This window comes from Cebus imitator, unplaced genomic scaffold (genome assembly GCF_001604975.1).
Source record: "Cebus imitator isolate Cc_AM_T3 unplaced genomic scaffold, Cebus_imitator-1.0 Scaffold387, whole genome shotgun sequence".
Lineage (NCBI taxonomy): Eukaryota > Metazoa > Chordata > Mammalia > Primates > Cebidae > Cebus > Cebus imitator.
Window position 1 is genome coordinate 552194 of NW_016107702.1, and position 17196 is coordinate 569389.

General features: G+C 41.6%; 1 protein-coding gene across 2 annotated transcripts in view; it reads left to right on the forward strand.

Moving 5' to 3' along the window:
* The window catches only part of CD86 (CD86 molecule), a 66516-nt gene that overhangs the window by 25499 nt on the left and 23821 nt on the right, over positions 1–17196 (forward strand). For both annotated transcript variants that reach the window (XM_017508167.2, XM_017508166.2), the window contains exon 2: positions 10778–10827. In XM_017508167.2, the coding sequence (XP_017363656.1) occupies positions 10778–10827 (50 nt within the window). The remainder of the gene's footprint in view (positions 1–10777; positions 10828–17196) is intronic.

Here is a 17196-nt window from a genome sequence, read left to right on the forward strand (position 1 = left end):
TCATCTCCTGTACAGTGTTGTTTCTGAACTGTATATTGGCTTACACTCGGGCTGAGGTTTGAGAAATAGGCGCCATTTTGAACATGTGTGGAGGAAGAAAAGTGTGTCTTCAGCACTTTCCGTCTCCCCATCACTGCCCTGAGACCTCAACACTGGGAAGTATCGCATTCCCTATTAGTCTTCCTTTATTCGTGGATGGCTGAAATTCCTTTCTGAGTTCCATTTCCTATTTAGAGAAATTAACTTGAACCTAATTTCTAATAGCTTAAAAAAAATCTCCCTTCCAGCTAGCATTTGCATTTTAACAGGGGCTTTCAAAAAATGCCTTAGCCCAAGGAATGAGTAATGTGGGAATTCCAAGCAGCAGGGTAGGCCTGGTGCGTGGAACAGAGAAGGCCCCTCAGGTTGTGTCCTTGAAACACTGGCTTCCTCTCTTCGACCTTGATGCTGTCTCTGAGAAAACAAGAATCGGGCTACCTTAGGGGGCCAGGATGGACATGGCTCCCTTTCAGTGAGTTCTGTGAGCCTCATTCCTGCGAGGCAGAGCCTTCGAGTGGAAGAGCACAGACTAGGAGAAGCACCTGAGAAACTTTGCATGATCCTTACCTTTTTGGCCAAAAGGAAACAAACAAACAAAAAAATCATTTACAAATTCATCAATAGTTTGAAAAGGGGGTGCTCCTTGACTCAGAAAGTCTTGATTCCAGATACAACTAGGAGAACCAGGTGTATGTCTTATACACAAATTTGCTCTTGGGGGACTGGAAAAGCTAAATGCTATTGCCATGCTATGCCCCTTCTTCTAGGCCAGTGAGGGTAACGTACTCTTCATTTTAATGCTTCAGCTCCCTACAATATTGGAAAGTGGATAAAAGCACCCTCTGCTCCTTCTTAATCTGGATAGACATTTCTTCTCTGTACCTATGCACCCTTGTCTATGTAGAAACACTGTGCTCCCAAATGACTGTCGGAAAGAATAACTCATGAAAGAAAACAAGCATTAGATCAGGAAATTCTCCACAAATGGGGGATAAGGGGGACTTGCTCCAAGGAGAGACTGGAAACCAAATCAGACATGCAATCCAGCCTGAGCTAGAAGGAGACGTGGCTGGTGGGAGCTTGAGGAAAACAGAGCTCAGGACAGAGGATGTCTCCAACTCCAGTCATCTCCTCTGTCCACCAGACGCCAGGAAGTGTTCATATTCCATCGAGGCAGCCCTCACACCCATCCCTTCCTCATCATGTGCACTGCCCCTTTATTGCTTCAGGTTTGCCATCTCAAATCTATAAGCCTATAATGCCGGCTTTCTTGATGACCCTGATACCAGCCCTCACCTCTTGACAGGCTTATTTTCTTTAAGCTGTCATTACATCATTTTTCTGCTCCTAAATTATTAATTCCAAACTTTCAATTTTCTGTTAAATTAAATATAAATTCCTTATTTGACTTTCCGTATCCTATTAAGCTATTTTGATCTCCTTGCTCTATTTACAGAAACTAATTTCCCATTATTTGTCCAAAGTCAACTTCTGCTGTAGTCCAGTCAGTTTTTCTTATTGTCCTATAAAAATTCCATGGTCACTCCTCCATTTCCATGTGTCCTTAAAAATTGTTATGTTTGATTGTGTCTCAGAAAGTTGCTAAAGAATGCTATACCAATGAAAATCATCGAACATAGGGCCATGCTTGATATTTTTACGTTTGTGCATGTATGCATGTATCAATTATACGGTTGAAATATTTGTCCAGTGAAACTCAATCAGCCCTAAAGTGATTCTTTAGGAAGCAGCAGCTCTTTGAGGCCCATTAAACAGATGATTCGGATGCAGGTTATAAATTATCAGGAGCCTGTCTTGGGAAGAATTATGCAAACCTTGCAAAGCCTTTCAAGGACAGAGGCCGATAGCTACCACATTGAGTTCTAGGAAATTAACAATTGTTAATGTTTTTTTTGTTTGTTTGTTTTGTTTTGTTTTTTTACAAAAAAGACAGCAATTCTCAGAGAAAGACTGTTAAACAGTGTGGTGGCTCAGGCCCTCATGAGTGGGAGTATCAGAATGAGTGGACTGATTTACTTAGAGCCAATACTGGGTGGAGCCTCAACTGCTATAACAGAAACCGACCCTTGCAAGTACTAACATGCCTGGCTCACTTTGTTCCCGCTACCAGACTACACTTCTGAGACTAAGTCTGAATCACCTGTCAAAGATCAGTTCAAATATTACCACCTTTACACAACCCTTCCAAGCTATAGGAGTGCTTGCTATTCTCCATGTCTTCTGAAGCCCTGGATCACTTGTAGCCAGCTCAGCAGACTCTACACAGACAGGGATCTTTTAAATGTACCATGTTGTCTACTATGTTAAAAATGAGAGGAACTAACTCAGGGTGAGAGAGATGAAGTGTCCGTGTGTTCTCCTTTATTTCTCTTTATTCCTGGAAGTGTAATGAGAATCTTAGAGGTGAACTGAAAAGTTATGGAGTTCAACCACCCACTCAATTCAAGATTCTCCTGTCTCTTCTGTGTGATTATCCTCACTTTGGTTTGAATGGTACTGGTGAAGGGAGCTTATCACCTCATAAGAAAATCTATTCATTGGTTGTAGCTCCCTATTAAAAGTTTTCCGTCATCTGGAGCTGAAATCTGGCTCCCTGTGACTTCTAATTATTAGAACTACTTGCCCTTCAGCAACAGTGTATGTATCCTCCCATGGAAGGGCATTTAATATTTGCAGACGGCCAGCATGAACTTGCAATATTTTTAAGCATCTTCAGGTTCATTACTCTAGTCCTTTTAGTTGTTCTTTGTTTGACGTAATTTCCTTATTCACTAGTGAACCTTGCTGCCCTTCCCCTCGATAAACTGAATTTGTCAGTGTCATTCAAGTATAACTGACCTCGCTGAACGTGATACCACAAGCGATGTGGTCTGATTAGCACAGAGTTCAGTGAATGAATTCTACACTAGAATTAGATGAAATTTTAGTTAGCCATGCCACACTAACATTTATGTGATTTTTGTGTTTACTATGGGTAGACTATTTCTCCTGTATCTGCTTCTTCGTCTTACACAGTTGTTATTTCAAAACTTAAGTCCAGATTCTTACACTTACCCTCAGGGGACCCATCATGTTAGTATTAGTCTCTCTTTTCAGGCTTTATGAATATTAATTCAGCTAACCAAGTTTTGAGCTATCTGTCTCGTTTTGTGCCATCTGCACAGCAGTTTAATTTCTGTTGCTTTTATTACTAGTTTTACTAAATATGTGAAAGTGAAATAGTAAAACGCTGAGTCCTGTAGCATCCACTGTGGGATCAGTCTTTTAGACAAGAATGATTCTTGACACTCAGTTGCTAAGTCAAATGAATAAATGAATAAATCAATCAATACTTTGTCTTCATTTCCCCTATTTATCTATCATCATATCCTGTTAATTATAATTCTAAATATTTCTTGATCTATCCACTTTCCCCCTACTTCTGCTGCTACTATCCCAGACCAAAAAGCCATCTTCTTGAAAGAAGATGCTACACAGAAACCATGGTCATTTTTTCAAAATGCAAATCTGATGATGTCACTCTCAGCTCTAATTTCTTCTGTGGTACACATATAAAGACCAAAATCTTCAACTGACCCATAAGACAAGTGTGCTCTGGCCCCTGCTCACCTCTTCAGCCTTGTCTTCCATCTGTCTCTTCATTTTGGCCACAGAGACCTCCTCATACCTTCTCTCCTGTGCCTTCCTGCCTCAGTGCCTTTGCATATGCTGTTACCCTTGCCTAGCATTCTCCTGTCAACTCCCCAGGCCTTCACCTACTTAGCACCTACCTATTCAATCTGTTCTGTTTCCCCATTGGTACATTACAAACTGCCGCCAAACTTAGCAGATTAGAACAATGAATCCTTTACCCTCTCTCACAATGTTTGGGGTCAGGAATTTCAGCAGGCCTTGGCTGATTTTTCTGTTCCTTATTAATTTTTCTGTGCCATCAACTGATATCACCTGATGTTATTAAGCTGACGGATGGGCTGATCTGGAGATGCACTGTCTAGTTCGGTAGCCACCGATCGTTTGAAATGAGGTTAGTTCTCATTGAGATGTGCTGTAACTATAAACCACCCACATGATTCTTGAAGATTTTGTATCCCCCTCAAAAAATTTAAAATATCCATTAATAATTTTTATTCTGATTACATGTTGAAATTATAATATTTCAGATATATTAGATCAAACAAAATGTTATTAAAATTAATGTTACCTATTTCTTTTTAATTTCTTTAATGTGACTAGTAGAAATTTTCAAATTATATCTGTGGCTTGTAATTGTGGCTTGTATTATATTCTAATTGGACAGTGCTGATCCAGAGCATGGGTCAAGCAGTTTTTTCCTATGAAAGGCCACATAGAAAATGTTTTCAGCTTTGCAGGCCATGTGGTCTCATCATAACTGTTCGATTCTGCCATTGTAGTACATAAGTAGCCATAGATAATAATTTACAATAGACATGGCTGTGTTCCAGTACAACTATTAATAAAAATGGGTGGTAGCCAGATTTGGCCTGTAGGCTGTAATTTGCTGACCCCTGATCTAGAAGATCCAAGATTTTATTCATATGTCTCGTGACTTGGCAGAGATGGCTGGAAGGCTCAGCTGGGACCATTGACCCAAACCACTACACATGCCTCACCAGCATCATGGCCTCAAGGTAATGGGCCATCTTACATGGTGGCTCAGAACTCCAGAAAATGTACTCCAAGACAGACAGGTAGAAGCTGCAAGGCTTCTTATGACTAGCTCTCGAAGAATATCACTTGTACTCCATTCTACGGTCAAACAAGTCACTTAGGCTACCCCAGATTCAAGGAGAAGAAATCAGACTCCATCTCTTCATGGGAGGAAGAGTAGCCAAGAATATGTGTTTATCTTTAATCTACCATATCATTCTTCAAATCTCAGTTTAGGCTGGTCCTGTTATAGGCTGTCAAAGTACCACAAACGTCTCTTTTGTAGCACTTGTCATAGCTAGCTTTACATTTCTTTGTGTGATTACTTGATCACTATCTTGCTTTTCTACTAAACTGAGGCAACCACATGAAGAGGAACTATTTCTGGTTTTGTTCATTATATTCCTAGCACCAAATGCAATGCCTGGTTCAATAAATATTTATGGAAGAAACGAATGAATGAATGAAGCAATAACCAATGAATGAATGAGTAATAACTGTATCAAGATTAATCCCACGTTTCTCCATATTGCTCTCAAGTATATCATGAGATACTCTGTCTGAAGCCTTGTCAAAATTCAGATACATTTGATTCCCAGTAACCTTCTTATTTGGAAGTTCAGAAACTTTATAAAAAAGGAAATAAGTCTATCCTACTCCTCCCAGTATCTCAAAGGTAGTAATAGCTGCTGCAAACATATAGCTTCAGGTCCTGGTGCTCTGAGAAGTAACGCAGCACAGCATGTCACACCCAGAGGCAAGCCAAGGCCCCAGGCAGCTGGTGTTGGACCGAACTACACCCTTCTCTCACCGAGCTGATGATGTGCTAGTCCAGCAGGCCTGGCTTGTCCAACCACAAGTATGAACTGGCAGAAGGCAGTGAGCTGGGCCCTGACTACTGCTTGGCTGAAGCCAACCTAATTCTTCCTCCACAGAGGCTGTGGTGTCCCCTGCTTTGCGCAGGGCAAGAACTCTTGTATGCCTTAGGAGAAGCCAAGGACTATCTACCGCCTTCCACACTGGCTCTGGAGCCTGCCTTGTAGTTATTTGTGGACACTCTTTACACCCCCTCAACCTCTAGAATAAGTCTGACACTGAGTAGACGTAGCAAACGTTTGCCTTGAAGACTACCTCAATAAATAACCTTCTGAGGCACCAACAAACTTCTCAGCATTTTTCCTGATACTCCAGTTACCACTAATATTTTAGACAAGGTTGTGAAATAAGCAATCTTTTTCCTTGTTGCTCTCCAACGTCTACCGCGGGCCCCTCCTCTCACTTCCCGTTTCATCCTCTCTGCACTCCCCTGTCCCACCCCATTTCTGGCTGCCACCACCCACCTCTCCTCATCCTGCCTTTTGCCTGAATAAGAGCCCACATGCTCTTTCAGACCTCAGACACAAAGACACCCTTTCTCTGTTCCTTCTTTTTCTGCCCAAGTAGTCATATTTCCCCAGAGCTCTTCTAGGTGTGGCTTAGATGGAGCACTGTAGTGTGCACCTAAAACCTAAGCCCAGGCTGGGAAGCTGATGCCTGTCCAGCTTAGAGCAGGGAAGAGATCTCTGTACCTGGCGCACAGTGGGTATTCAAGCAGTGTTTGCGAAATGAACAGCAGCTCAGGAAAGAATCTCTCTTGATGCAAAGGGATGCTTTTGGGCCCCTTTTCTGCCCTCCCCAGTCTGTCTCTCTGAGTGTCCTCTCGATTCCAGGAGCCACCATCACACCTGGCCCTGGGCTGTGCTGCTCCCCTGTGTCCCCAAGGCTGGATAGCTCAGAGTCCTTTCTGCCAACTCCCATGGCAGAGGAAAAGCTGGTTGGCATTTTTAAAGGAGCTACACCAGTGTGAAAGAAACACAGTGAGGCTGCATGGGTTTAAATCTCAGCTGTACGGTTTACTAGCTGGATGGCCTAGGTCAAGTACTGTGACCTCTCTGAGACTCCATTCTTCCATCTATAACATGGGGACAAATAACCTCACCCTGTTGTGAGCAGTAACAGTACGATTAATCATTTAGTACATCTTACTCACGTTCTCTGATGGGCCGGACATATAAAGTAAGTGAAAGTGGATTATGGCAGGTCCTCTTCTTGGTTTCTGGAATGTGCCTCCAGATGTTACATGGAGGCTCCTCTTTTTAAGTTTCTGACTAGTTCACCCACCTCATAGACCTTCTTCTGTGCTTAGCTGACAGAAATCTCCTCTCAGAGAATCCCCCCACAAATTCGTAGGTTCTTTCCTCTCCCATTCCCCATTTTGCTCTCTCCCTCCAAAGGCAAGAGTTTCCACTTTCCAGGCCCACTGGAGAAAGTTCTGGCTTCTGGTTGTGTTGGGGTTTCATTCCAGAGGGAGTGGGGACATTTCTACTCTTCTTCACAGCCAATGACATTGGAGAGACTGGCTTTCTAACCCAGCCCACACCCTCACACATATACATCATGGCTAGAGTGGAGAGAAATTCTTCATATGGGGCATGTATACTTCATAAAAGAAAATCATGTAATCTTGAGTATTTTAGCATCCTATTGCAACAGGGTCACTGATAAACTAAGCGTCCAGAGTGTTTTCTAGGATGGTGTGTGGTCTCCAAATTAACATTAGTGAAGCTTACTGGAAGGAAATCCAGGATTTTGAGGAGAGAAGTGATTGCCGTCGCCAAATCCTTGAAGGATTTTGGCCAGAACTGTGTTAGGCTTACTCTGGGTAGCTTCAGAGGACAAAACCAGTATTGGCGGAAGGAAGATAAGGAGAAACAGCTTCTAACCCAGGGGAAGTGAGAGTTTGCAAACCGGGAAGTCAAAAATGGTCCTGATTCCTTGTGAGGGTCAGGGCTTCTCCTCACTGTGTGAATTACAGGGGCCATTTGTCAAAGATTCCTCAGAGCAATACTGATTTCATGAAATTATTTGAACGGTGATTTTTTAAATTTATAGTAAACTATAATTTGATTTGTGTCCCTGTTTGACATGCCACCCCAGAAAAAAATTATCTTTGTTTAGGTCAAACATAATGGTCTTTGGTTTGCAAACGATGAGAGATTCCTATATTAAGTAGGAGTTCAGATTCAAAGGGCCCTCAATTTTCTGTTTGTTTTTGTTTTTTAATAGAAGCCAGCCTAATGAGTAGGAAGTGTTTCTCACTGTCATTTTATAATGAATTTTTAAATTTTGAGTATGACCATCTTTTCAAATGTATTAGTTATTTCCACTTCTAAATGCTATCTGCACATTTGTTTTGACCGCTTTTAATTTGGGTCTTTGGCCTTTTTCTTATTTTTCTTATTGATTTGTAGAGGGTCTTTTATACATAGAAAATTAATGCTTTGTGACTAGTTGCAAATACTTTCAGTTGCTGAAATGCACAGTAGGTGTTTCATGTATGAGCTGAATGGCTGGTTCCTGATTGCTCTCTCCTTCCCTTCCAGCCAACAGATTTCAGAGTTTGGGCATTACCTGTTGAGCCAAAGCTGACATCACACAAGGGTAGAGCCTGAGAACAGAATTCTCTATCTGATTCCTATGAACTTCCTTATACTAAATCACCAACAGCAACCTACGTATCATAGAATATGAGTTGAACAAGTGTTGGCAAGGATGTGGAGAAATTGGAGGTCTTGTTCTAGTTGTTGAAGGGAATGTAAAGTGATGCAGCTACTATGAAAAATAGTGTAGCAGTTCCTCAGGAAATTAAAAATAAAATGACCACATGATCTAGCAATTCCCTTTCTGGATATATGCCCAAAAGAACTGAAAGCAAGGTCTTAAAGAGTTGTTGGTACACCCTTGTTCATAGAAGCAATATGTGCAATAGCCAAAAGGTGGAAGCAACTCAGTGTTCATCAACAGATGAATGGATAAACAAAATGTAGTATGTAGTATATACATACAGTGGAATATCATTTAGTCTAAGAAAGAAAGAAAATTCAAACACATGCTACAATGTGGATGGCCCTTGAATACATTATACTAAGTGAAATAAACCAGTCACAAAAAGATAAATACTGTATGAGTCTACTTGTACCCCAAGCAGTCAAATTCATGGAAACAGAAGGTGGAATGGCAGTTGTCAAGAGCTGAGAGGAGGAGAGAATGGGGAGTTATTGTTTAACAGGTATAGAGATTTAACAGGTATAGAGACTTAAGTCTTACAAGATGAAAAGGGTTCTGGAGATGGATATAGTGATAACTGCACAGCAATATGAATGTATTTGATACCACTGTACACTCAAAAGGTCAAGATAGCAAATTTTATGTGTATTTACCACAACTAATAGTAATTTCTAAAACTTATATGATGTAATTTCACCCTTCCCTATTGTTAAAGATTACAAATTAGAAAACATGTTAACAAAAGGCACATGAAAATAAGCGCTCTTGTGTTGATCAGAACATAAACATATTATCTCAGGGGAGAACAATTTGCAACTATTCTTTGGCCCTTTGGTCAAGCAATTCTACTTATAGGAATATAGCTTACTCCCACCTATGTGATATGGCATATAATCAAGATTTTCCATTGCAACAAAAGTTTGGAAACAATCTTAGTATCTATCAGTAGCGGTCTGGAAATATATTATTGTCATCCAATGGAATACAATAGACTAATATGCAACTGTAAGCATGAGGATACATGCTGATACAGAATAATCTCCAAGGTGATCATATGTGTGCAAAACTGTATATAGTATGCTACCATTTGTGCTTAAAAAGAAAGTGAAAACAGAATATGGATCTATCTTTTTGTTTAGTTTTGTCTAAAGTAGCTTTAAGTAGAGGCAAGAAACTGGTGTAACAATGATCAGGCCAGTTACATCTATGGAAGAAAACTAGGCAGCTAGGGGACAAGGCTGGGAGGAAGACCTGCTTTCCATTATTTATCACCTTTACCTTTCAAATTTAGTACCATGTACAGGTATGATCTATTCAAAAATATTTATTAAAAAAAGAAAAGGTATAGTCTAGAAGGAAACAAAACGTAACAGATGCTTCTAGCTCAGTGCCCTGCACTGGGTGCAGTGAGAGCAGGGAGGAAAGAAACACAAATGGCTTCTAAACAACACCATCTGGGGAATAAATTTCTGCTACTGGATCAAGAATAGTTGTGCATCTTTTCCTGGAAAGAACTGATTTGTTTTTACCAACAGAGCTATGAATTAGTGGACAGACATGTGAATTAATTCACTGGTTAGGCTTTCCTTTTTACATTGGCTGTTAGAAAGCTATAAGCCAAACTTATGTCCCACTCAGTGCAAATTGGGTAGATTTCTAGGGCAACCGTTTAGCACTGGCCTCTTCTTGGCTTCATCACATGGATTAAGTTAATTGCTCTCAAAGTGTGGTCCTTATGTTGTTAAACATAAACATTCATGGGTTTCATCCCAACCTACTAAGCCAGACTTTCTGTGGATGAGGCCCAGGAAACTCTCCAGGTGATTTTTACTCACATTAAAGTTTGAGAACCACAGGAAAACAAAAGGAAGGCTGATTTCTAAGCACAAATACAACACTCACCGATTGCCCCATTATGCCTGTGTGTTGGTCAAGATAGATAATGCTAGCTACTGCAATAATCAATCCCCAAAAGTTTATTTTTTTGCTAATATTGCAATCCAATGTAGATCAGTTGTCAGAAAGGTGTAGAGAGCTGCTTTACTAGTTTATGCAGCAAACCAGGTCCCTTCCATTGTAAGACTTTACTATTTTCTAGGCCCTTGTACTTTTCCTCTGGATCACCTGCTGCTAAGAGGGCAGGAAAGAGAGGAAAGAGGGAGACTTTAGCAGCCAGATACGGAAGAAATGTCTTTTCTGCCCACAATTCCATTGGCAAGAAGCCAATCTCATGGCCTATCTAACTGCAGGGGAGGCTGCGAAATGTGACCTATTTATGGAGCTGAGAGCAAAAGGAAATGGCTTTGATGAACCCCTAGCATTATCTCTGCACACCCATGAACCCAAGTGAATCCCACGCTCCACTTCCAGGTCACGTTTTGGTGAACATCGGTTTTCAGTTTCCTTTTCTAATCAAATTTTATCTTTTCTTTTTTGACTCTAGCACTATGGGACTGAGTACCATTCTCTTTGCGTTGGCCCTCCTGATCTTTGGTAAGAAACTTTCAGCTTTGTTAAGTCCTGGAATCCTTTCACTGTCTCCTGATGAATCTGACCACTGCAAGCCCAGGGCTGACTTGGTGGGTTTTACTCACTTTCTACTGAGCGTCGTACAAGACCACATGCAAAAAAGACTTTCCTGGAGAAGAAGGAAGTGTTATGATTGAAAGCAGTTGATGGCAGGCAGGCCCAGCCTGGGATGGAGCCCTCCCCCGTGTGCTTCCTCCTCCTCCGCAGTCTCACATCAGTGAGCCTAGATTCTCAGAGTAGGGTAGTTTGGCCCATCCCATGGGGCTGGGGGAAGGCTGCTGCACTGAGGCCCCTGAGACTTGACTCTTCTGCTCCACACATATTCTCTTCTGGTCTTTTCTGACCCTGTTTCTAGCATTGCCAGGCTCCTAGGAAACAACTAATGGGATTCCAAAAGTCTCCCTTCACACGGAGCATTGGTTTTCATGTCCCTGCCTTCCCTACCCTCTCCCACGCCCTTCCCTACAGCCCATGCACTTAGATCATGGTTGCCAGTGCTTACTGACAACTACGGATTGTCAGCTAATTGCATCAGCTGATTTACAGTGGAGCTAATGAAGCTGAAGCTTCAGAGCCCCACATTTGTACAACCCTTTCTAAATCCCCCTCAAGACCCTCTGAAGGGCCCCCTAGCAGTGTGGTCACATGTCTTATGCTTTGGTAAAATTTGGATAAGTAAGATATTCTAACCACAATAAGTTACGACTGCTGTCTCCTTCCTCTGCGACTTTTCCCTCCATCCCGTTCTCCTGCCGTCTGGTGGTGTTAGCAGTCAGGGGCATTTTGTATTTGAATTCTACATTCTTTTTCTTAACTATCCACCACCTCCCTTTAAAATTTTAATAGCATCCAGCCTCAGAAAACTCAGATCTTCCCTGTTTGCTGCTTCACTTTGAGTTTCAGTTTCTTCATCTGTAAACGGAGGTTGGCTGCGGTCCCTGCCATGTGTCCTATGACTCAGTGTCTTGTAGTTATTCCTGGCCCACCCCTTCCTGCTGCTCCTTCTCTCCACCTGCAGGCCTGAGAGGGAAGCCACCCAGTCAGGGAGGTGAACTGAACCTGAAGTTTGGCTACAGCATCCACAGGCCACCAGTCATGAGTTCACCTTCTCCAAATGGCCACACACCAGGGCCTTGGCCACTGTCCCCATGTCTGCTGTGATTGATGAGGAGTCAGGGTACTACAAAGAGATACTCCCTCAGATCTATATTGGCTGGGATTGGCCTTTTGGGACTTCTGTTTTCTGCTGAGCACCTTGAGTTTGTGGAGTCCTAGAGCGTGAGGCCTGTAGATATGCCAGCTGATCACTGACTTAGGTAACATCAGCAGCTTCCAACCCCCAGGGCCCATGACCTGCCACCTTAGCTCCTGGGGAGGTGGGAGATATGTGTGTGTCAGAGAGCAAGGGAAGAAGACAAGACTCTGGAAAACATCCAGCAAGATTCCCTTCCCACCCCACCCCTTATTTATTTATTTATTATTTTTTTGAGACAGCATCTTTGTCACCCAAGCTGGAGTACAGTGTCACAATCACAGCTCACTGTGGCCTCGATTACCTGGATTCAAGCGATTCTCCCCAAGTGCTGGAATTATATGCATGAGCCATCGCACATGAATCATTTTATTTATTTCATAAACGCACATACAGTCATGAGTCATTTAGCAACAGGGGTATGTTCTGAGAAACACATTGTTAGGCAATTTTGTCATTGTGTGATCATCATAGAGTGTCTGTACACAAAACTAGATGGCGTAGCCTGCTCCGTACCTAGGCTGCATGGCACAGCCAGTTTCTCTTCTACAAGCCTGCAGAGCATGTTACTGTGCTGAATGTCATAGGCAGTTGTAACACAATGGTAAGTATTTGCATATCTGGACATATCTAAGCATAGAAAAGATACAGTAAAAATATGGTGTTATAATCTTATGGGACCACCACTGAATATGACTAAAATGTGGCCGTGCAGTACATGACTGTATATATGTGTATATATATACATATATAGAGAGAGAGCCCTTACTGTATGCTTGGTACTGTTCTAAGTACCTTATGAATATTAACTCATTTAGGCCTCACAATAATTTTCTGCTTTAGGTCTTGTTATTATTTCCCATTTTAAGATGTGGACACTAAAGCCCAAAGAGGTTAAGCAATTTACCCAAGATCAACACAGCTCCTAAGTGGCAGAGCTTGGATTCACACTTAGCAGTGTAGATTTGGTATTTGTTCACTTGACTCCTCTCCTACTCTTGTGGTAAACGATGCATAAGCGGTAAGACTTCTTCCATGGGGCCTGAAAACTTTGGTGGGTAATATAGCTTCTGCCTCATCCATGTTCTTCCAGCGCATCCTCCCCATCACCTACACCTAGCAGTGACACCTCAGTTGACTCAAAAGCTTAGGCCCAAGCCCTTCTCATCACAGTGACCAGACCACCTCTTATGATCTGGGAGAGAAAGAATAAAAATGCCCTAGAAAAAAATTTCCAGAAAACACTAACCTGGAACACTGTTTCTCACCAAATTTTCTGACTCTTCACACTGAAAATGAGAAAGTAGAGCTGAGACACTCTATCAAAACTGAGATCAGGTGTCACTTTTGCCTGTCACTTGCCTCTGATACTTCTTAGAAACTTCTTAGCTCCTGAGAATAGAGTTATCAATATTGAAAGCAACAACCCCAAATGGTAACTGTTTAAGTTTTATTGTGGTGAGAAAATAAGTGACTATATTTTTAGCTGTACAAATTTAAAGTGGAATAGAAAGCCTATGACAGATTAGAAAACGACATTGCCAATAATTAACACATGATGAAAAGCAACAGCAAATTAGATTCTATTCTTCTTTAAAGAAAGGAAAAAATCAGTTTGAATTCTATCCGCCTTTCTTCTCAGAGCACAACTCTATCTGCTTACTTGGCTGGTGAACAGTGACCTAGCCACAGGGCAGGCATCCAAAGGGAGACAGGAGCTACAATTGGCTCAGATAATCCACCCCCAAAATGTAGAGCTAAGTAATTCATTTGATGGCATAGAAATAGCAGTACAGTGAAATAATTCTAATTCACCTTTTCCTCCCTTATATTTTGTGTCCTCTGTCACAGGAATTTGACACAGTAATATTTACTACCCCTGCTCTTGAGGCTAAAATTGGATGAGAGTTTAAGCCTGAAATGGGCACCCGTGGTCTTGCAGAATTAGGTTACAATTTGTGCATTGTATTTATAAAGCGAAAGGAATTTCTAGTGCCACTTGCAGAGGCACCTCTAAGTGTCAAGCTCTGTTTGCCGCTGTCCTGGTACTTCCATCACACTTTTAGGCAGGAGTCAGAGAGGTTTTTGAAAAATCAGTAGCTCCCACATCAAGAGGAAGTGTCTTTCCACTTTGGCTTTTGGTAACTACTCTCTTTTTGTCTGAGGGTTTTCTGGGTCCTAAGCCTTCTCACTTCTCTTGAACAACACCTCTAGTTCTTCAGTTTAATTTTTTTTTTCTTTTTTTTGAGATGGAGTCTCACTCTGTAGCCTAGGCTGAAGTGCAATGGCACGATCTTGGCTCACTGCAACCTCCAACTCCCAGGTGCAAGCAATTCTCCTGCCTCAGCCTCCCGAGTAGCTGGGATTGCAGGTGCCCGTCACCAAGCCCAGCTAATTTTTGTACTTTTAGTAGAGACGGGGTTTCACCATGTTGGCCAGGCTGGTCTCAAACTCCTGATCTCAGGTGATCTGCCTGCTTTGGCCTTCCAAAGTGCTGGAATTATAGGCATGAGCCACCACACTCAGCCCTCTTTAAGATTTATATAAGATTGGCACAAACCCTCATTTCTCATCCTGTGGAAACCTCCACCATTTTCCCCAGATTTTTTTGCAGGTTTCTACATTTTTTGCAGGTTCCCATTTCCTGCTGTTATTGATAGTCCTTATTAAAACCACCACCTGGAGATGAAGAGACATCTAAGACCTCTCATTCCCAAAGAATTGTCATGGAGCCTAATAGTTCTGTTGGATTCACCCCTTTATGTTAAGCCATTTCAAGGTTTTTAAAAAATACATGTATGTTATCTAGTAGGGAGTATCTTACCCCCAAATTCGTTGATTGTTTTAGTAGGGCTTTCAGTGGGTTCCAGAGAAAATAAGCAATCAGACAAGTTGATTTATTGAAAGACAATCACTGACTAGGAAGTGTATAGGGTTGTTTGGGAGCAACAGTAAAATTGGCAGGGAACAGAGGCTCCCAAGGCAAGCAGACTTTTTTTTTTTTTTTTTGGAAGGAGCAAGAGTTTGAGAGAATGTGGCTTATTTTTCCTTTGTGAGAAGGGAGTTTTAATACCATTTCCAAAATATGTAACCTGGTAACTTGGCCCCTGAAGTGCTGTTGAGGTTTATGGAAGCAAAAAACTCTGTCACCCAGGCTAGAGTGCAGTGGTCCCATCAAAGCTTACTGCAGCCTCTAATTCCCAGGCTCAAAAGCTGTTTCTGCCTCAGTCACCTGAATAGCTAGGACTATAAGTGCATGCCACCATGCCTGGCTAGCTTTTTTTTTTTTTTTTTAGGAGATGGGGTCTAACTTCATTGCCCAGGCTGGTCCTTGGTCCTGAGCTCCTTTTAAGTGATTCTCTCATCTCAGCTTCTTAAAGTGCTGGGGTTATAGGTATGGCCTACCTATTTTTATGTTTTATATTTTTTGTACATTTTGATGTTATTTCAAATATTTTTTTAGTATCCTAAATATACTTAAAAACCCTTTTTTGAGTAAATTTATCTATAAATTATTAATTTTATGTTGATAGACATTGTTCTCTGTTATTACTAGTAATGTTAAAAATAAATAAATAAAGTAACTCAATTAATGCTTACCGCAGGCCAGTATTTGCCCCAGTACTGACTCAAATATTCATTCTTTTAATCCTCACAATAAACCTATGATGTAGGTACCATTATTGTTCCTGTTTTTCACTAGAGGAAACTGAGACACAGGGGAGTGAAGTAATTTGCCCACAGTAACACAGGTAGTTGAGCTGAGATTGTACTCATGCCTACCAGAATCCATACTCTTAGTTATAATGGTGGACTGCCCTATAGCATTCTGTTTCACAGCCCCTGGCATTCCTTTATATGGATCTATCATTATTTGTTAAATCATTTAACTTATGTGCAGTGTATTGTTCTTATAAACAATGAATATCTGTACACCTCTAATTTTGTGCACATGTATCTTTTTTTAGAATGAATTGCTCATTCAGTGCTTAAGCCCATAATTAATTTTCTTACATATTACCAACTGTCCTCCAAAAAGGTTGTAAGGTTGTACTAATTTAGAATTTTACCAGCAGTACACGAGAGGACCCATTTCCCCAAGACTCTCATGGGTACTGGGTATTACCAGTATTTTTTAATACATGCTGATCAGATGGGCAAAAAGAATGATTTCTCATTAAGGTTTAAATTGCATTTCCCTAGTTATTCTTGAGATTTTCCCATTCATTTTTTCAACAATTACTTATTGAATGCTTTATATTTGTAAGGGACAATTGCAGGTACTGGAAATGTCACAGTGAGGAAAAGTGACAAAGCCCCTGCTGTCATGGAGTTTATTCTAATGGGAGATGTCAGGTCCTCAGCTGAGCTGGGAGTGAGAGAGCTGAGTTGTCAGGTGTCAGAGGAGACGACTATAGCAGCAGAACAGAAATGAAATGGTTAACTTTTAATCTCTTACTGCAATGGTATAATCAAGAGGCTAAAATGGGAGGAAGGGCAGAGTTTCCCTGTTCCATTTCCCTCTATAGAATGATATATCAGTCGAGGGTCAGGTAAATCAGTGCAGACTTAGGAGATTGTCTCACTGCTGAGGAAGCCCTAAATGAAACGCTCTGGCAGTTTTATGGACCTGGGGATAGAGGGATCCAAGGATGGGGAGAATTCACGGTGTAAAATGAGGTGAGAGGGCTAGGAGTGGAAACGTACAAGGTATTGAGTCAGAGTGGGGAACAGTGTCTTCAGGGCTAGCAGTGGAAAAGTACTAGGTACTGAGTCAGAGTGGGGAACAGTGTTCAAGGCTGGAGTGGGAAAATGCTGGGTATTGAGTCCGAGTGGGGAAAAGTGTCTTCTCTATGATGAGGAGGCTTCAGCGGAGGTGCCTGAAGACCTCACCGCAGAGCCTCAGATAAAGGGATCTAAGAATGAGGGTGCCTGGGCTAAGATTGCAAGTATGTGAAAAGGCATAACTGGCAGGAGGCTGAGATCTTGATTGCAACCCCCTTCAGACACTGCCATGTACTGACTGTGCACCAAGTCTGGTGTGGAAAGGGCAAATTCCTCAGTGAGGCTTGTCAAATCAA